This window comes from Etheostoma spectabile, chromosome 5 (genome assembly GCF_008692095.1).
Source record: "Etheostoma spectabile isolate EspeVRDwgs_2016 chromosome 5, UIUC_Espe_1.0, whole genome shotgun sequence".
In the NCBI taxonomy this organism is placed as follows: domain Eukaryota; kingdom Metazoa; phylum Chordata; class Actinopteri; order Perciformes; family Percidae; genus Etheostoma; species Etheostoma spectabile.
This window is the reverse complement of record NC_045737.1, coordinates 5,417,562-5,438,180: the sequence shown is the minus strand read 5'-3', so window position 1 is coordinate 5,438,180 and position 20,619 is coordinate 5,417,562. Positions and strand designations below refer to the sequence as shown.

The window sequence follows — 20,619 nt, the reverse complement described above, 5'->3', positions numbered from 1 at the left end:
TGTGTGTGTGTGTGTGTGTGAGTGTGTTCCTAACACAACCGGCTTAGGATTAAGGAAGGAATTTTTAATATGTTTAAACTATATAGACTATATAGTATATTGAACAGATTTGTGAATCGAAGGGAGAGTAGCTACACTGTAACATTGAATAATTAGCATATATGTTGGTTATTCTCATATTTTTGGTTTTGTTTAAGTTTTATGAGACCATTTATAAGGTGGAAAAGTCCCTTGGCTTTTTAAATGAAAGAACAAAAGCCTTATTGTAAATTAACAATTGAGAAAAGCTTTGATAAAAGTATAAATACAGATTTAACATCATAGTAATTTTAATTTAATTTTAGTGATAATTTAATTCAGAGGAGGTTGGGAACTACACTCCCAGTATATCTGTTTTAATGTGTGCGCCTCTTCACTTTCTGGCCTAATTGTTTTGCCGTATCTCCCCCCGCTGAAAGGTCCTTGTCCCGACACTGAATCTTCATCAGGTTTAACAGTGATGCTTTACAGCTGATCCCGTTTCACTTGAAACTGTACACAGAGGACAAGTATAAATAAGTAAGAGGTGTTGAGTTAACAAAGTACTAATCCCTAACATACATAGAGATGAATTGCTGAAATTTAATATTTAAAGTTTTCTTGATGATCAGATTTTTTGTGAGTTGCTTCAGTTGTGTGTTGAGAAATCAACATTGACAAAGAGCTGAGTAAACGTATAGTACAGTAAGTGGCAGCTCTATTCTTGCACAGCTGCGTAGATAAATATACTTTGGACGTGTTTGGTTGTTTATGATGAGGTTGCATGACAAAGATGAATGGGTCTGTCAACACTTCCATAACAGGGGTTAACCCTGGTCTGTGTGTGTGTGAGTGTGTGTGTGTGTGTGTGTGTGTGGGCACACAGGAATCTAGCGCCTTGTAATGGGAATCCACTCTTCTAGAGACTTATATCAGAGCTAACAGGAGAGAAAGCAGACAGTATTATGAATTGGAAAACAGCAACAGCAGAGTAACTGTGTTGTATGTGAGTGAACACAGATTCTACTTGTGAGGTTGGGTTCACTCAGTCATGATGTGAAATTAACATTGCCACATAGTTTACAGTAAATAATAATGTTGCCGTTTTAATACACTGATACATAGCAGCCAATATAATCAACCAATTTACTGGACCCCTCGATATTTAGCTCGTACACTAGTGTGGTGGTAAAGGCCACTGTAAACATACATATTTAATGACCAATATGAGACAGTTTTTCAAAAAAAAGGCCGTCCTTATCTAGACATACAGTATAAAGCAAACCACTCAACACACTGTACGAGTAATTATTAGAGTAGTTACAAATTTTGAAAATGGAAAAATTGCAATCAGCCTTTTCTTACTTCTTGAGGAGAGCCTGGATGCTCCCGTTTCACTTTGGCTCTCTATCCATTTTTTATTCCATCCACACTCTGGACAGGTCGCCAGTCAATCACAGAGACAGAAAACCATTCACATCACATCACACCACAAGCCTTTTAGAGTCTGCCGTTAACCTCCTGAAGGGCCTTTCTGTGTTGAGTTTGTATGTTCTCCCGGTTTCCTCCCACAGTCCTAAGACAAGCAGGTTAGGTTAAGAACCCTAAGTTGCCCGTATTGTGTGAATGTTTGATGGGCAACCTGTCTCTTGCCAAACTCTCAAGGATAAGTAGCTATAGCTAATGAATAACTGAATTATGATTATTTTCCACATTCAGCTTGTAGCCTCCTTTGTTGAGAGACTCAGTGTTTGGGAGTTTTTCCTCTCTCTTTTTCTTAGCTAATTCTCTTAATTGGAAAAAGGCAAAACAAATGAAAGAAAGCCTAATAAATTGCTATTTCTCTAGCAACTTAAAGTCAGTTAAGGGCACACTTGAAAGGTCTGAATGGTAAATCAGTTGCAAAACACTTTATACAGTATCATCAACATCATGCATCGTATGTACCATTTTTGTAAACTTGGAGTAAAATCATTTCTTATTTTGTTGTAATACAGCTGCTTTAACACATCAAACACAGGTCCATTGTTGTGAGGCTGAGCAAGTGTGACTATCTCCTTTAATTTGTATTTTTCCTATGGAAAAAAAATCTGTTTTTTATTATAGTTCTATCTTGCCCTGCCCCTCTCTCTCTCTCTCTCTCTCTGAGCTTATTCACTAGTTGCCTTTTAGCTGACTCTGTTTCCATAGTAACCTGTGTCACCACTCACTTCTCAGGTTTTCCACTCTCTCCCTCCCTCTCTGTCATTTAGTTTCTCTTAACTCATAGTTGAATCAGTTGGCATGGTAACTGATTGGTCAGTCTGACCTTGAGGTACAAACAACAGTTGCCTTGCCAGAATGCATTGATTTCTTCAATATCTCAGTCTTTCTTTCTTGACAATTCCTATCTATGTGGATTTGAGATGTGTTAACTAACTGAGTCATATATCACTTTTACCCCTCCTTAATCCATAACTGGAGGACACTGGTCTTATTCTTAACACACACACACACATACACAGGCACTCATATTGAGACTCCTTTTGGGCGCTGATGTCAGTAATATCTGAGAAACTCACCAGTCAACACCTCAGTGTGAAGTGCATCTATACCATGTATAAAACAGATCTACACACACACTGCATTCTCCTTTTCTCTCATAATAGAATGATCGTTTTTCATTGTTTTATAGCAGTTATGCTTTAGCACATAGCTCCATGGGAAGGTGCCACATTGTGCATTCACTCATGTATGAGGGAATGCAGAGCTTGATCGTGTGTGTTTCTGTGTGTCTGTGTCAGTTAGACCTGCGGCCCTTTTCTGCATGTCATTCCCCCTCTCTCTCCTCTTTCATATCTTCAGCTGTCCTGTCAAATAAAGGCCTAAAATGCCCCAAAAATAATAATAAAAAAAAAAAGTCCAGCCTCGCAAAAAGAAAATAGAAAGAATCATGTAGAGGGCAGGGTCTCTGCAGATACAGACACCAACACACACTTCTAGTAGGTCATATGTGATGATTGAGAGGAATGTCCTCTGCATAGGTCTATTGTTTTTAAAGGAAATTGGTTACATATTACACCTGTAACTTTTTCATTTTACTATTATGGGTGACATCTGTGGGTGCAAGAAATACAGGAAGGCCACCATGTGGATGAGGTGATCAACTGCAACGTAACAATCTACTGCTGAGAGTGGCACTTTGTCCCAGTTACATACGAAATAACTGTGTTTTGTGTACGTGACGCATTCACTCTGTGAATGTTGTCCCAGAAACTACTCCTACTCGGCAAAAGTCAAGTTATGTGGATAAAGGTGTGTCAGCTCTGTCAACAGAGATTGAAATTAAATAATAATTACTTTTTTCAATTATTTTTTTTGCTTGATATTTGTAAAGTTTTAGGTTTTCAAAATAGCAGTAATATTAGAAAGAAAGAAAGAAAGAAATTAGACAGTGTGGGATATTCTTTTGCATACATTTTGCAAATTAGTGTAGATATTGTACTATTGTATCAGTATGAAATATGGAATTGAGACAACACACTAAGAGTATTACTAATGGCACATAACATCCAAAATCTTATTCTTCTTAATCTTATTTCTCCTTACTAGAAGAAATCTTTGCCTTTACTAAATTTACTATGCCTTATACTGTGGACTGTATCTATTTTGTGTTTAAAACACTAAATAGTCTAACAATTGACATGAAAAACTGAAAGCAGAAAGCTCATCAGTCAGATTTGTGATGATGCTGTTACATAGCATTTTGCCTTTTCATAGGGCATCTTTTTGATAGTTCTGTAGGTCTATATTCCCAAGTTAATTGAAATTATCGATAAGAAGTCATGTAAAACATGTTTCTTCTCTCCCTCACCAGGTGTTGTTTCTGTGAAGGACTCTGTCCCCTTGTCTCCTTTTAAACCTTCAGCTGCACCTGCAGACACAGAGCAACAAAGTAATGAAGGAGGAAACTCTGCTTTAGGCAACAACATGCAGCCTCCCCGTGTTTCCATGGAAACCTCAAATCTCCGACCTCAGTCACCAAAAACTAAAGAGGAAGTGGAGGAAGACGACGAGGCCAGCGGCCCACTCACCATTTCTGAGCTTGTCTACAGGTCTATAGAGTTTTATAACACAGCTATCATCACTATCTATACAGACATAGATAAAAGTTAGCAACCAGCTGGTGAACATTTAAAAGTTTAAGAGCAAGATTTTTCTCTCAGCAGTGGGTAGAGACCAAAAACCGAGCTAAAAGAACTCTGACATTACCCTTTGAGAGAAGTCCCGTTCTTCATCTTTGAGGTCCTAGTTCTTTCTTACTTATATTATGTAATAATAGTATTTTAATATATATATTCCCTCTCCTCTACAGCCCTTGTGCCAGCATGCTACCCACCCCTGTGGATGACAGTCAGGGAGGTGTCGACTTGCTTTTCTCTTCTTCGGTCCAAAGCCCCGCCAGGCTGCTGAGGGAGCTCCATGCCGACCCCGACATCCAGGCCCAGCTGGAGGCAGAGAGGGAGCGAGACCGGGCCTACGAACGCACCCGACTGGCTGCGAGTAGTCGAATGGGTGGAGTCCTGACCAGCAGCCTGCTCCTGCTGTCGTCCAATGAGAGAGTCAACGCATGTTTGCTGAGTGTGGCCCGCTTTGTTGCCGTGGTAATGGGCGTCCTGCTTGTCACTGTGCCCACACTGCTGCTACTGCTGGAGTCCGACATCGACGTGTCGTTCCTCCACGAGATCCGCCAGACGCCGGAATTTGAGCAGTTTCACTATGAGTATTACTGCCCGCTCCGGCGCTGGATCCTGTGTAGGATCAGCATGGCCATGGAGAACCTGTGGTCAGACTGAGGAGGGGAAGGAGAGATAGAGGAGTCACTGCAGGGGGGAATATGCCTGTCTTATGCCAAATGTCTGTCTTAACATATCATTTAATCTTATATTCAATCTCAACAATTGGTGAGACTAAAGAACCAGTCTGCCAATGGGATGAAATTAGTTCACTTGGAGAGCAGGTGCAATGGATCAATGGAGGGCTCACACAAAAGCTGTACGAGGCATTGTTAAAGATGCCTGAGATGGAAATGCTGTCAGATATCTTTGTACACTATTTTTGATTGAATTAAACTGAAACAAGTAGACCAGTTTCATTTCTTTGGCAGCATTATTTAGTGTCTTGAAGAAAAAAGACAGATAAGTGAGAAATAAGATTTTAATAATAGGATCCAATCACTTGTTAAGAAGACACTTTTGGCAGGCAGTGATGAACTGAACAGAAAGAGGACAAGAAATACTGTAGGTGTTCGAGGAAGAACCTGTGGAAGGGAGAGATCATGAAAATAAAAAAACAAGTGAAGTCATGGACAGAGAAAATGTCACAAAAGGATTTAGAAAAGAAAAAAGTGGTTGGTTTTATTTTAAAAGAAGTTTTAAAGGTCTGTTCACTCCTGATGCTGACTAGCTGATGCAATGACTCTTTGGTAAACATCGCAAACCATTCTGATTGGTTCTCGCCCTCAGAGTGGAGCACCTGATTGGTCACAGAGCCTGTCAGTCATGACGGAGTCGGTGGAGACAGAAGAAGAAATGATTGATTTGCCACTGAATGCAACAATAGCCACAGTCAGAGGTTCATTATATATATTTAAAAACAAGAGAGAAATATTGATAGTAAAAACCAATCTTAAATAAGTTGTTTTTAACGTTTTGTACATTTTTATGTGATCCAGATCTTTCAGGAATTTTTCAGTCAGAGGATCTACTTTGATCTTATTTTGAAATTAAGAGTTTACAAAAGATTACAAAAAAAAAGCAAATTTATTGAAGTTTATTGGGGTAATGGGTGTTGAGAAATTTAAGATATTTTTTAGGACTACCGTCAGCATTGTTGACTCGGTAGCACCCTGGGTTTTTCCTACAGAGACTATAGCACAAATCTTTTACACAGACCACAGATTACAACTGTTTCAGATTATGTGATGTCATTTAGGAAACAGAAGGGCAGCAGAGGAGAGAAGCGTTGGTCTGTTTGTGATGATAAAACTTGTGTTTTGTTGAACTAAAAAAATGTCTTCTGAACTAAATGTTTGCTCATTAATTAAGGCTACTAGTGCATCGTTCAGTGTGTTTTAAAAGAGTTTTAACATAAAACATATATATAAATGATTAAGGAAGAAGAGGTTACTTGTGGGCCTTTGGTTAAAAGTTACTGTGGTAATGGTGGGTAAAACCGTTTTGTGTAATTTGTTAATGGACAGTGTGCTACTTTTGGGAGAGCTCTGTATATGTTTCAGAGGTATATGAAGTGATAGGATGGTACATTCAAAATGCCCAAAGGAACAGGTGTGTGTACTCCAACTACACTGCTGCTACGTGACACATGGTAGGACAAGTAATGCGTTTAATGGTTATCTCTCATACTGGTCTTTCTCTGGTTACATGTTGATCAGACCGAACAAACATGGTACAGTAGGAGTACAGTTGCAGGTATTTATCTTCAGCATTTTAGTAAGTAATTCAAACTAGAAATGATATGTAGCCATTTCTAAGAATATATGTGGTAACATCATATTGAGCATCCTGTGTTAATCATTTAGATGACTACAACTGTTAGTATATATGACAGTATATCCTCATTTTAATATCAGTGACCAACAAGACAGAGTTATCAGTAATTATATAGAGGTGGAAGATGTTTAAAAGGGAAGTTGTTGGTTTAAGTAGATATAAAGCTGTGTTTATGGACGTTCACTGCTCATATGGTTGGGGTTCCCCAAAATGTCTTGAGCTGTGGAGTCAAAGATGACAAATAACAAGGGTAAAACCGAGAGGCGATGCAAAAAAATATGTGGTACAGAAAAACAGAACAAGGAATTAACTGTAGGTTGTGACCATAGACTGTATATTATTGATTTATTTAATATTAACGGTCTATGGTTTTGACTTAATGCTGGGGGTTTATTTGTTGCGAATTGTGTTGGTCTTTGTAATTCAGTATATGATCTTGTGTATTTGTTATCCTCATTTGACTAAAGACTAAATCAGTCACCTGTAGATCTGATGAGAAGGCACTTTTGGGAACACACAGCCATCCCCCCGTGAACGTTCATCATACAGACAGTGCCTGTCATTTACAGTATCGTGCATAGAGCTGAGAACAGAGAGCTACAGCGATGAGCAGATGAATTTTTTTTAAAAGAAGTTCTGTTCAAAATGTAGGTCAATTTGGATCAACTTCTCAGGAAAGGGCATTAGCAGTTCAAAAAAAACAAATACAGTATATGTCTAAAAAACACCTGCATCTAATCACAGCATTCATCATATAGTTTATCCATAAAAGTATTATTGCCATTATGCTATAGTAATAAATCCAAACACTGTATGTATTTATACCAGGTATTTATACCAGGTCTGTAACTGGACATATGGCTGCAGGCTGTCTGTGTTGTTGTAGCATCATTTCACTCAATTACTTATGCATTAAAAAATATTACCCAAAAAGTCTTTACTGTTGAGACCTGTAGTTTGGCCATCATAGCTGGACCTCCATTTGGCAGAGCAGACAGTCAGTTGGTACGCCGCTAGTAAAGTAGGAGTAGCAACATGGAGTTTAAATCAGCCAATCTCTCTGTCAGAGCTCTCACTCATTATTTAGGCTCATATTAACCCTTGTGTTGTCTTTCCGTCAAAATTGAAAATCAACACTTTTGTTGACGCTTTTTATCAATGTTTTAACTTTTTATTTTGTTTTTTGTCCCTTTTTTTCAACACTTTTGACGCTTTTTTGACATTTTCAACGCTACGTAACATCAACTTATTAACTTGAGTTTTACAGTTATTTTTGGAATTTATGGTCAATAAACCTTATTTATAGGAAATTATACCTAATGTTCGAGTTAGAAAAGCAGAAATTAGGAATTATTTAGAGTAAAATTAAAGGAATGTATGTTGATGGTTAATCACAAACTGGAATAGGTCAACTTTTACTCAATACTATTTCAAAATCAACTTTTTTCCGAATGCTGTAAAATTGAATAAGACACCCCAAAATTCATAAAAGCGGAGATTTGTACTTGCCAAAGACTGTGGAATCAATCATGTTATTTTAGGTAATTACATTTGGGTAGTGAAAAATAACATTGATATAGGAAAACCGGTCAATTTGACCAAAGGACAACATGAGGGTTAAAAACTTCACTTAATGCTTTGAAGTTAATTTTCAGAAATCACTCTCCATACTCTTCCACGGCTACAGAGGCCTCTGCAGTGCACCATGAAAGCTCTCTCATTATAACCGATCAAACACTCACATTATCAGCTGTGTTGTCATAGGTCTCAGTAAACTTTATGCATCAACAAGCTTTATGCATATAAAAAATATGCAGTAACAACAAAAACATGTTTATTTGGGACAAAGCATTTATTTTCCTACTACAGCACATGCACTGAGTTTCAATGCTGAAACCAAGCGAAGGGCCAAACCACTATGACAACATTTGCATTTAACATCACAGACTCTGAGTACCACTGTAGTGGATGAAGCTGATCTGTATGCACTGCTGAATGATCACCATCATCCCATTATAATTTACAGAGGGGGATATCATCCTGTCTTGTTCATGTTTAACTGTTGCTCTTCTGGTATGCACATGCACCAAAATGCTCAAGCGATTCACTGTAGATTTAAAATAGTTTCTCTGTATAGTCTTTGTGCGCACAGCTACACCAACATAGTTTGTGCTCGGCTTTGGTCCTTTATTTCTGTGCTCCATCCCCCTCTGACTAACCCGGGGTATCTCTAACTCTGACCTCTCAATGCAAATTGCATGCCCTCATCTGTAAATACTGTGTCTATAGTTGTGGCAAAAAAAATATTTCTTTCTTTCTTCCCTCTGCGTGTCTTGTCCATATAAAGTAATCTAAAATTAAGCCTTGGCTTTCTTGACCATATTAGATGAATGCATGTTCTCTGTGTTTTTACCAAGAGGAAGATAAGGAAATAGAGTAATAAATAGAGTTTTTACTCTAAATCAAATCAAAATTAAACATTGGTCATCTGTTTTGTGACCGCATCTAAAAGCCAAAACCAAAAAAGAATGTGCTTTGGGCTTCAAGACTGAATACATGTGGTTGCTAATTCTGTTAGCTTCCTTTCAACTGATCTAAAAAAAAAAAAAAATTCTTGATGGCTGCTTGGAAACGATTATTTTACAATCTCTTAAAGAGCAGTTTAACATTTTTGACTATTTAGCTCCATTGTGCTTTTGCTGTGCTTGTGTAAATCATTAAAGCCAGACGCTAAATGCTAACACCATAACCTCATTGCTAACGGAGAATGCTATTAACTGAATCGATTAAATTCAGAAAACTTAATTGTTTTTAAGATGTTTAAAAAAAAAAAACACTGTACCAAGTGAAAAGAGACACCTCAAGTCATTACAAACGACAAAAGGCCTTTTGCTTCTGTGATTAAAAACAGATCTTTGGCCCCATGTGACACTGTAGCATTTTATTAGTTTGTAGCTACCTTCATCAGTTTAGCCTATGGCTTTAAAGGGGAATTTCACCCCTTTGAGATTTAGCTCTTTTTTTGAGCTACTGAATCTGAGTTCCTGTGTTTTACAGCATATAGATGGACCGAGAGTACAACTTTTTTTTTGTTACATAAAACTGTGATTAAACATTATCGAGATCACACACACCAGTTGATGTCACATCTGAGGTATTATTGCTAAGTTCTTGAGATGAGTCAAGTATTTACAAACCTTAAATTGAATTATCTGCCTTTAATTATAAGTCAAAGTAACACCCAAAATTCAAAGCTGTTTAAACCTAATACGCAAATACTGCTTTTAATTTATTTATTTAAGATTTTAAATATTTGAACTCAGGTCTACTATATGCAAAACTATTGGACATCACATGGGATAAGAGAAAAATAAGTTGTTGTTCAAAGTATTTCAGTGTTGTGTGGGCATGTACAGTAGCAGATCCTCTTGCATGGTCACTTTGTTGTTTTTGATTGTTAGTCAAACTGATTTGTTGTTTTATCGGTTAGTCAAATGGTTTTTGTTGACTTTTTTTGTCATTCAGTCTCTTTTAATAAGAAACTCTGGGAGATTTAATTTAAGAAATTTCTGAATTTTTTTTTAATCTCTAAAACCCCTTCTCTTCTGGGACAACCAAGCCTTATGAACTTTGTGAAGTGAAAATTTTGAATGTTTGTATGTTATAAAAAGAAAACATGGATTATTTTATATGTTAATACTGCCACAATAAAGCTCCCTAATGAATATATATTGAAATGCTGTGCCTATTGCGTGGATTATTTTAGTTTGTTGTGGTTAATAAGTTAAAGTTCTAATCCTTGAAGCATCCAAAAGCATCTAAATAATCCCTAAATATATAATTATTTCTTTTATTATCCTATCAGGACACATTGAATTATGAACCTGTGAAGAAGGTTTCCTAGAGTGTTGGCTCCCTCATGTGGTGGGAAAGTGAGATTGCAATGTGTGTTGGTATCTCTATGGTGATGTTTGTGATTTCTGGGAAACAAGGAGTGTTCAAACATCTACCACCAACACTAGACTCTAGACATCTAGACATCAGAGTCTATTCTCTACCGGATGAGAAAATGTGTCAAGTTTAAAACTTCTTTATCCAAAGATGTGAAGTAAGTTCTACTACACCTGCTCTAAAAGAGGAATTGTACGGAAATAAATAGAGAGGACATGTTTGAGGTAAGAGTGACTTGTTCTAAGTTGGATCATGCTGTAGTGTAGCTGATTTGTGTTGTATTGCTTTGACAGACAAATTTAAATATAATACATGAATGGTTGTTTTTCTTCTTCTGTTTTAACAGGACAGTGTCGTCAGTGTAAGATGTTAGGGTATACGGTCGGATCATCCCTTTCCTGGAAAGAAATCAATACATTTGACAAAACAGCAAATGAATGAAAGAAGAAGAATGCACGAAGACTACGTGCCCTTATGTGGAGAAAGAACATAAGCCTGATGACTGTGTGACAATGAAGAAATCTGATCAAACATAAGCCACGGATGACTTTTCAAGCAGCAAACCTAACTATGGAGACACATCCTATCACAAAAGCAGGACATACCATGTCTGAACTTCTGGAGGACTCTGGGAATTGTAGATGGCTCCTCAACCGGGAGCCGAACCTTCTCAGTGACTCTCTCCTTAGTGAGCAGAAGAAGCTGAGGCATGTGTTGGACTGGGCTCAAAGTTTCCTCAGTAGTGGGTCAGAGGTTCACCACCAGTTCTGCCGAGCTGACAGCTTGATATTGGCCGATGAACAGTGGAAAAAATCACCTGTATCTAAGCATTCATCTGCAAGTAAATACTATCATCCTGTCTCCCGCACCGCAGGTGTCAGTGAGGTATATGGAGCTTTTCCAGTTGATCCCTGCATCCCCTCCTTTACCCCAGGGGGGAGAGACAAGGAGTACAGAAAAACTCCTGAAAATGTGAAAAATATGGAGCTACAGGATGTCACCGATAAACAAACTTCCAGCCATGACAACAACTGTAGAACAAGAGATCTGTTCATATCCAATCGAAGACCACACACCAGTTTATCAGACAGAAACACAAGTCAAATGCTTGCATCAGATGGTGCAAAATGCTCCATTGAAGAATCCACAACGTGCAATGTGGAGAGCATGGTGTTTGGCACCGGGAGTAACATGAAACAGAGTTTCAAAACAGCCGGAGCTCAGGCAGAAAGCGACATATCAGGACATGAGATAAAGCTCAGAAATGTAAAGGTTGAGGGGAAGATGGGAACAAAGACGAAAGTTGCAAAAGAAGAACTAGAGGATTCTAGGATGGGCGAAAGAAAGGGAAAGATAAATGAAGAACAAGAATCTAGCTCAGCTTTTGCACTGAATGCAAAGAATGACATGAGCAACAGTGAGCCAGAGAAGACACAGGAACAAATAGAAAAGACTTCAAACCTCAGCTATTATTTGAAAACACAACCAACTTTGACTGTATATCAGCAATACCAGCGTTGTGTGGATCAATTGCATCACATCAGAGCAAGACAAAGCCAATTTACCGAACCAGGATGCTTCATAGATTCCCTTTCAAAAGACAGAAAGACATTGGAAGAAATTGCACCACAACATCCTGAGATTGACAAACGTCTGAAAAAGGCAGGAAGCAAAAGGGTTACAGCTGCAGAAATCACAAAGGAGAGGAGTTCAGGTGTCGTTAATAAAAACCAAGACAGATCTCAACACTATAGAAGTAGGGCAAAACTTACGGAAAATGGACAGCACAAACGTTTGACTGTGAAGGAAACACCTGCAGCCAGTAAACCTGTTTGTCAGAGAAACAAAATTACCACCAACTCACATTTGGATCATGATAGCAACACATGTGGTGCATTAATAAAAGCAACTGCAGGAGTCATAACCTCAATTAATGAGGTTATTAGCACGCATGTGGAGCAACTGGGCACTGCACCCTGCACCAATGGTACCGTTGTGGAGGAGGATGCTGCACTCACAACTAACCCAGGTTAGTATAATGTCTTAATAAAGGCAGACATGTAGTCCAATTGGGCATGGGCCGGGTAATAACCTTCAGGAAAAATATCACAGTTTCACAGTATTGCGGTTGCAATTACAGCTTCAAATGTATTATTCTTTGAAAAATCTGTGTAAAAAACAACAACTTTTTTTCATTGCACACAATGCATTTTATTTTAAACACACTTCACACGTGCAGGTAGAGGGATTTCTAAACTGCACTTTCTGTCCTTAAAGACTCATATGAAACAGTTCATACCTTGGGAACGGTATGACAGACAAGCTTAGTGTTTTTTTCAAACCACGGTATACCTCAAAACCGGTAAATAATTGGAATATAGTTAAATGCTGTACCAGGGTCACCCATTACTGTCTGGAGTTGTGGCTCCCAATCTGCGGGTCATGTCTCCTCACAAAATAAACCTGATTTACAGGACAGGAAAGAAGACTTTTCTCTCAGCTTTAGTTGTTTCTTTTATTTCCTCATGCCTCTAAAATCATTAATGACTCTTTGGGGCAACTATTCACAAATCATTGACGCATACAGCATATGACGAAGCCACAAGAAGCTTTTTTTAATTTTACGAGGTCTTTTTTTAAGTGGTCTTGAATGTGCATGAATATAGTGCATGTGTTTGTCTCTGTGTGTGTTCTTGTGTGGTTTGACTCTGTCTTTTCTTGATTCAGGTTTGTTTTCAGAGAGAAGCGAATGTAATCCAGATGTCAAGGGTTGTCAGAGCAGCGTCAAAGGTCAAAAGACAAAAGCTGGTGGTCAAGTAGCCTCACTGGGACTCTGTGAAAAGTCAAGTGTCTCCCTGCCTTCTCCAACCAATGAAGAAATATTGCAAAGGTAACAGATGAGGAGCCAAATAAATGTATGATCGTCAATTTGAATTTGTTACTGTACCTTCACACTAAAATAAATCATTCAAATGTACCTAAGTTCATCTTATTAAATAACTCCTCATCACATTCACCCATTCAGCAGTTTCATTTTTGAGTCTTATTGCAAACAATGGATCCACAATTTGACAACAAGCAACAAAACCAAGTGCTTGCGTGAATGCACTTCTTGATGGAAAAAGTTATGATACTAACAAAATATTGACGTTTTTCCAAAACAAATGTATGGCTCCGTCACATTAGCTCTTCATGCCTGGGGAAATGTTTTCTAAATGTATTGTGCTTTAGTATTGTGTCAAGCTGAACATTGCCCCGTGTCTCATGTAGACCTCCATCATCAGGAGTAAACAAACACACAAAAAGACACACACCAGAGGACAAAGTGAAAGCTACAACAGCCTGTGGTCATACACACAAATGTCTGCCACCTACGAAGACACACACACACCTCTTCATGATGACCCCGGATAAACATTACCGGCCTCGGGTGAGTAAAAATGTTTTCATCTAAAAGCCAAAGTCAACGACAAGTCATATGAAGGGCTAAGTTTATAATTGTTGTGTCACACAACACAGTTATGTGTCTGTTCCTTTTAAAGGAATTATGAAATTAATTTCACAAGTTATCGGACGCAGCATCAAGTCATAAGTTCAAGGGGATTTTAGAGTTAAAGAAAGAGTTCTGTGTGTGTGTGTACTTGCAATTATCGTGTTGTAGAGACAAACATTCATTATGCTGACTCATCTCCTGTATGGGGACATACATCAATTCCTCACATTGACATTTCAGTTTTTAGTTAAAAAACATACAGTCTGATAGAACATCAATATACAGTGTATGTCTTTGTTTTCCCATTACAGGTGCATGTCCATGTAAACAAACTGGCAAGGACAGCATAAGAATTTTTTTTTCTGCACATTGTTTGTTATGTTGATATATGTTATTCTACATGTGATAGGATCACGTTCATCATATGCTAAAACGTCCATGGCATTGCAGTATTTCAGAAGTATTTATAATTAAGAGAATGCGTTGACTTTCTGTGAAATATGTGTTTTGTTTGAGTCATTATGTGTCATTGTGCCTGTCAGCCAGCAGGTGTCCCTGTTTGTGACCGCTGGTTGTCTCTGCCTGATGAGCTGTGGCTGTCCATCCTGTCTCTGCTGCCTCATGGTGATCTGTGCAGAGTGCTGCAGGTCTGCAACCGCCTGCACACACTGGCCACTGATCACTCACTCTGTGAGTCAACCCGCTGCAATGAAGGCATTTAAAATAATTTTGGCCAATAAATGGTGTTAAGTTAAGCCTTCTGCTGTTTGGCCTTTATAAGGTTCAGGTTAAACATTGGATTTCATGACATAGGTTAGTGTCCTGAACTTTTCCAAGTAAGATTTCTTAAGTATGTTACAACACATGGTGTGTTCTCATGATGTAAGTATTTCCAGTACAGTGCTGTACTGTACCACTCCCTGGACAAACATACAGTAAGATAACCCAGACCTGCACCATCACATGTTCTCATACCTGTACACACAATGTAGGTCAGAGCCAAAGTTTTGAATCACTAAAACAGGTACATACTGCCATATGCTGAACATTACATTGTTCTTTCTTTGAAGGGAGAAATCTGAGAATTGAAAACTCCAATCTAACAGACCGGTGGCTACTATGTGTGGGCAGACATCATCCTCGCAGTCTGTGTCTGTACAGCTGCAGTGGCCTGTCCCTCTCCTCTTGTGGGCTGGAGATGTTTTTCACTCTGTGTAGAAACTTTCTAAAGGTAAAACGTAATTGTGGGGTCCTTTACAGTCAGAAACAGTGTAATGGGTGAACCTTGGGCGAAAGCTTTTGGATGTTTGCCATCACATGACTTCACAGGGTGGCCCCCAAACTGCATGATTCGATCCTCCTAATCAATAAGCCACTGTGTTGCTACCTGTGTGTTATGTTAAAAATACTCCACTTGAAAGGCAAAATAGGGAATGTTTTGCCAATGAGATTTATTTTACATTTTTCTATTGACACTATTGAATTTATGGACTCCACATCCTGAATCCGTCTGCCTGCTGTCAATGTCAGCAAAACATATTCATTACAGCTCATAAAGTATATATAAACAGTAAGTCCCCACAGCTATACCCTTTTAATTGTGATAGAAATAATAACGTTAGTAATAACACACTGTACAAACTCCATTTTATTTTGAAATAGATTGATTAAACCATTTTATCTTGTCACTGAATTATAGTGACAAAACTGCACTTGTCACATTTTGAAATATCTCTCTTATGCAACCTGTTTGAAAAACATTTCAAATACTGAGCTGATTTAAATTACCCAATGTACAGTGTTTCAATTTTGTATTTGCTTTACCAGTGTTTTGCTCTGCTGTGATTTAACTTGTAGGAGTGTACTCTGCTTTTATATTAACCATGTGAAAAGTCCACATTATATCTTTCCTATATTTTTTTTAATTACAGGAACTCAAGGTCACAAGTTGCACTGGTCCTTGTCTCCATGGGGACCAGATGTTGCCTCTGATTGGTCAGCTGTGTCATCATGTGACCAGTGTGGACATGAGCTGGAGTGGAGCAACAGACACAGGAGTGAAAGCTCTGAGTGACTGCTGCCCAGGGTCAGTTTTTTATAAAACACACACACACACACACACACACACACACACACACACACACACACACACACACACACAGACACACAAAAGGGGGCATGCTGGTTGACTCAGTACATATGGTGAGGTCATGTTGTTGTTGTCCAGTAAACACACTGTATCTCCATATTTGTTGATTTATAGATTTTCAAATAAACTGAAGGTTTAATTGCTCATTTGTGGGTGTGTAAGGAAAGTAATCCTTCCTTTATTTCTCTTCTCTGTAGGTTGCGGCTAAAATCCGTAGTCCTGAACGGCTGTCATGTCACAGATGACCCACTGATGAAACTTATCATGAGGCACAAAGAAACGTCAGTATAAGAATGTTAATGTTTATAATCACTGTCAGTGTACAGCAGAAGATATTTTTGGTTGTGTGGCTGTACTTTACATCTGTCACAAATGTGTCTTAGTTCATCTCTTGAAGTGGACTTGAGAATTACATTTACATTTTCACCTGCATTTTTAGTGGATAATCCATCTAGATATTTTCAGGATGTGTACACATGTCTGTTTGTTTCTGTTTGTGTGAGTGTGTTTTCATATCAGTCTGTGCAGATTGGAGGTCTTTGGCTGTCAGTTCCTTACTCCATCCTGTCTACAGACAGTATATGAGGTACTTTATTTTGAAAAGTAAACACTTTGTTTTATTTTAATCTGCTGCTGAAAATCGCATCATATAGCATGTCTAAAATATGTCTCAAACATGCTTTAGCATGGGAAAAGACTCCTATAGCCTTCGTGATTTTGTCTAATATTTTTCCTCAAGAAATGAAGATTTGAATATTCCATCATAACAACACAATGTTTTTCAGAAGTATGTACAGCTTGTAGTCTCTTTTGTTTCAGATGTGTCCTGGTCTTAAGCATCTTAACATTGGACAGGTGCCAAAAGTCAACCCACGCAGTCTCACAGTCATGACATCACTGCTCAAATGCCTCATTTCACTGAATCTCACTGGACTAAATGTGGTATGTTTTGTGACTTCCAGCTTTGTTTGATCTATAGATTATTTCTCTGAATTTTACAGTACAAAGTCTCAAAGAGATTTAAATATGCTCTCTGCTTTTGCCTTAACTGTAAACAGGTTACTGATGCCGCAGTGGACACTTTGCTTCAGAACTGTGTCGAACTTCAGAGTTTGGTCTTCAGTTCATGCCCTGGAGTCACCGACCTGACACTGCACAGCATCCGCAAATACACACCTTGTATCAGGTACACAAACATAAACTTGAGCCACATGCTTGGGTATTGACTAACGTTGATTCCTTTAAGACGTACCCTAACTTTCACGTAGTGTTGTCTAACCTTATCCCTAAGAAAAAGAAACAGAAATGTCAGAAGGATTTGTACCAACAGACGTAGTGTGTACTGCAGGTTTTGGGTTATGTTATACTCATGTGTGTCCAATTTTGGTTGGTAGTCTTGACTTATGTGGTCTTGACATCTTGATAGTTAGCAGCAACAGTGTGCATTTGACTGAGTGTGCTTTTGTGTCAGATCTCTGGACGTGAGTGGCTGTAAGGCTGTAACAGATGCAGGAGTTCAATCTTTAGCTCTGGGATGTAGAAGACTTCAGCAGCTGGATGTCAGCTCCACTGGCACAGGAAGCAGAGGGTACAACACGCGTCACACAACAAACTGAGCTGTATATTTCTTTGTGTTTGTGACTGTCTTTTTTGAACACTTAAGCTGTGAGACACCTTGTTTGCACATCCCCAGATATCATCTATGAAACTGATGAGAAACATGTTTTTTGTTTGTGATACAGAGTTACTCTGCTGGCAAATTACTGCAGCAGATACCTCCATACTGTCAAACTCAGTTTCTGCCGCATCACCTTAGAGAATATACTGAAGCTCTGCCGATGCTGCAAGAGGTAAACACACAAATAAAATAGCTTCATTTAGATTTAAACAGATAGCCAAACAGATATAAGACTGTGTAGATACCCTGTATCTGCCATATTATTACAATATTTCTTTTGGACGTTCATAAGATATAATAATTACCAAACATGCAACAAAAGGCCCTTTCTCTTTGTTATGATGAGCGGAGCGTGAAATCTATTTGAGTAGTGATCAAAGTAAAGCCTTGTGTGCACAACATGAATACAGTGACCAACTGTTTGGTGTGCAAATTATATCAGCTGCTAGAGATGTAATTTTGGGAGATTTAATCCAGAATTACCAACACCCAACAACTAACCATGTGATACCTTTTTGTCTATGGCTAGAAAACCCAAAAATAAAACAACAACACTGTGACATATTAGCATAGTTATTTGCTATTTCCATGTTACTCTCTCTTTAGGTTGAAGGTGCTGCATCTCTACGGCTGTGCCAATCTCCCCGCTGAGAGAGAGATCAGAGAGGTTAACACTACTGTTAAAGTTTACCCTCTGCCCTGACTCACACACAAACATCTGCAAACAACTGGACAGAGACACACAGCATAGTGACGTGCAAAATGTAACTATGAGTAAAAGTAATCCAATAAAGAAGCAAGGAGGATTGTGACTTATGTTAACAGATGAATAATGCGCATTTGACTGTGTGTGTTTGGAGATGGGTGTATCCCTCCCATCCAGACGCCCCATTACCTCCATTCCCTTTTATTGCAAGATTGCTCCTCTAAAACAAGAAAAGAGGCAGTTTAACATGCTGTTTTTGTCTCTGCTACATTCAAGATACATGCAAGCCTCACTCATAGCAAACCCTAAAAAATTATGTTCCCATACATCAAAATTGCTCTTTCAAGTACATTATTAAGGAAAGGAGGAAGTTGAGAACTGTCGTCTAGCTTCATATACAGTCTGAGATTTCAATACATCCTTGTAACAGCGAAGGGAACACGTTGTAACACGGTCACAGTTTTTAACATGTGGTTAATGTTGGGTGTCAAAACAAGAATACTTGGTTAGGTTAAGGAAAAGATTTGGTTTGGGTTAAAATAAGTAGCCTACGTTTGTTACGTAACTTAAGTTATAATTGTAAATTAAGTATGTTACGAAGGCTATGCGATCTAATTGATGTATGTATGTTGCATAAATACATTTACATGAATTACAATATGTCAATGTTGAATTTTGGTTCAGCGGTCTCCTGGGTGAAAGGCCTGTGTTAGTTTGACTCAGCCCTCCACCCTGATCTCCTCTCTACTCAGACTTTGATTAGATTATATAACAATTATTATATATCATCATTATAAAACAAAAAAATGACATTATCAGAATGCATATGCAGTGAATGGCACACATTCTATACAAATGCAAGTGAGGAAAACTATAGCATTTTGTATTTCAATAATTACATTCACTTGAATATGTCTTCTGCAGATCCTGGCCACACTGTTATTTCCCTGTTTTTGCTTGCCTAGAGGGATTGTTCCACTTTGATGCCAGTCATGGTTTTATGTAACACAATCTTTAACATAATTTTTGAGGGTGGTTTTGTCAGGAGTCTCCACGTGTAAAAAAGGGGGAAAGATAGAGAAGGAGGGAGGATGTAAAAGTGAGATAGCTGAAGGATTGTATCTTTTTGAGGGATCTTTTATCTTTTAATAAAGCAAAACCACAGCATCAACAAGGGGCATGAGTAAGGAAGAACAAAATCACCTCGAGTTCTCTCTTCCACAGCTACGATGTGGACAATTTAGGGTGGATTGAAAACCACGAGTTCTCTATTTCTAACATTTGTCAAGAGCCCCATGTCCCGTCCCAAGTCTTGGACCGCCTGGACGTCAACAAAGACGGCACGGTGACCTTAGAGGAGTTCATCAGCGGCTTTAAAGAACAGCACAAGGTGGAAGAAGATGACACAGAGGCCCTCAGGAAGTGAAGCAGAGATTTCAAACAACCCGGAACAGGAAATATCAAAGTGAGATATCAAAGTCATGTGTTTGTTTAACCCTCCTGTTGCCCCCAAAATAACATGGATGGTTCCCCTTCGAGGGGAACTCAAACTGCGTTGGTGACGACACTATGGGAACGTTCCCATAGTGTCGTCATAGTGTCAAGTTCCCCTATCACGGAGAACGTCTCGGGTTACGTATGTAACCCTTGTTCCTCTTCGAGGGGAACTCGAACTGCGTCGGTTACGACACTAAGGGGAAGACCTTTAGGCATAGTGTCGTAACAGACGAAGTGTCTCGTTCCCCTATCTCGGGGAACAAGGGTTACATACGTAACCCGAGACGTTATCTCGAGACACTTTACAGATAGAGTAGGTCTAGACCACACTCCAGAATTCACAAGGACCCAACAGTTCTAGTAGTTTCCTCCAGAGCAAGCAACAGTGTGACAGTGGTGAGGAAAAACTTCCTTTTAGGCAGAAACCTCAGACAGACCCAGGCTCTTGGTAGGCGGTGTCTGACGACCGGTTGGGGTTAGAATGAAGAGTGGCAATAACCATAGACATATAAAGAGTAGACGCCGCATCGACCGCTACTGCCTATTGGCGCTGACGAGACGTGGGGCCGCCATCTT

At 38.8% G+C, this 20,619-nt stretch overlaps 2 protein-coding genes and 1 long non-coding RNA gene across 3 annotated transcripts in view; all 3 read left to right on the top strand.

Annotated features, from left to right (window-relative positions):
- frmd3 (FERM domain containing 3) overlaps positions 1-7,189 on the top strand; it is a 51,069-nt gene extending 43,880 nt beyond the window's left edge. The window contains exons 14-15 of the mRNA XM_032515107.1: positions 3,875-4,112; positions 4,373-7,189. Of these exons, the coding sequence (XP_032370998.1) occupies positions 3,875-4,112; positions 4,373-4,853 (719 nt within the window). The 3' untranslated portion in view covers positions 4,854-7,189. The remainder of the gene's footprint in view (positions 1-3,874; positions 4,113-4,372) is intronic.
- A 5,919-nt stretch (positions 7,190-13,108) lies between these two features.
- Positions 13,109-14,359, top strand: LOC116688916 (uncharacterized). Its single transcript, XR_004331884.1, has 3 exons — positions 13,109-13,410; positions 13,791-13,950; positions 14,325-14,359. It is a non-coding gene; the product is annotated as an uncharacterized LOC116688916 (long non-coding RNA).
- A 175-nt stretch (positions 14,360-14,534) lies between these two features.
- LOC116689344 (F-box/LRR-repeat protein 2) lies at positions 14,535-18,634 on the top strand. Its single transcript, XM_032515884.1, has 10 exons — positions 14,535-14,703; positions 15,084-15,244; positions 15,945-16,099; positions 16,360-16,443; positions 16,682-16,748; positions 16,982-17,104; positions 17,221-17,348; positions 17,634-17,750; positions 17,905-18,012; positions 18,447-18,634. Exons 1-10 carry the CDS (start codon positions 14,535-14,537, stop codon positions 18,541-18,543), a joined length of 1,209 nt encoding a protein of 402 aa, XP_032371775.1. The 3' UTR covers positions 18,544-18,634.
- Positions 18,635-20,619: the final 1,985 nt, after the last annotated feature.

Coding starts and splice junctions, on each gene's coding strand:
- LOC116689344 (XM_032515884.1), top strand. CDS start 14,535: ATGTGTCATTGTGCCTGTCAGCCAGCAGGTGTCCCTGTTTGTGACCGC. Junction 15,245..15,944: donor TGTGTAGAAACTTTCTAAAG/GTAAAACGTAAT, acceptor TTTTAATTACAG/GAACTCAAGGTCACAAGTTG. Junction 16,100..16,359: donor CTGAGTGACTGCTGCCCAGG/GTCAGTTTTTTA, acceptor TCTTCTCTGTAG/GTTGCGGCTAAAATCCGTAG.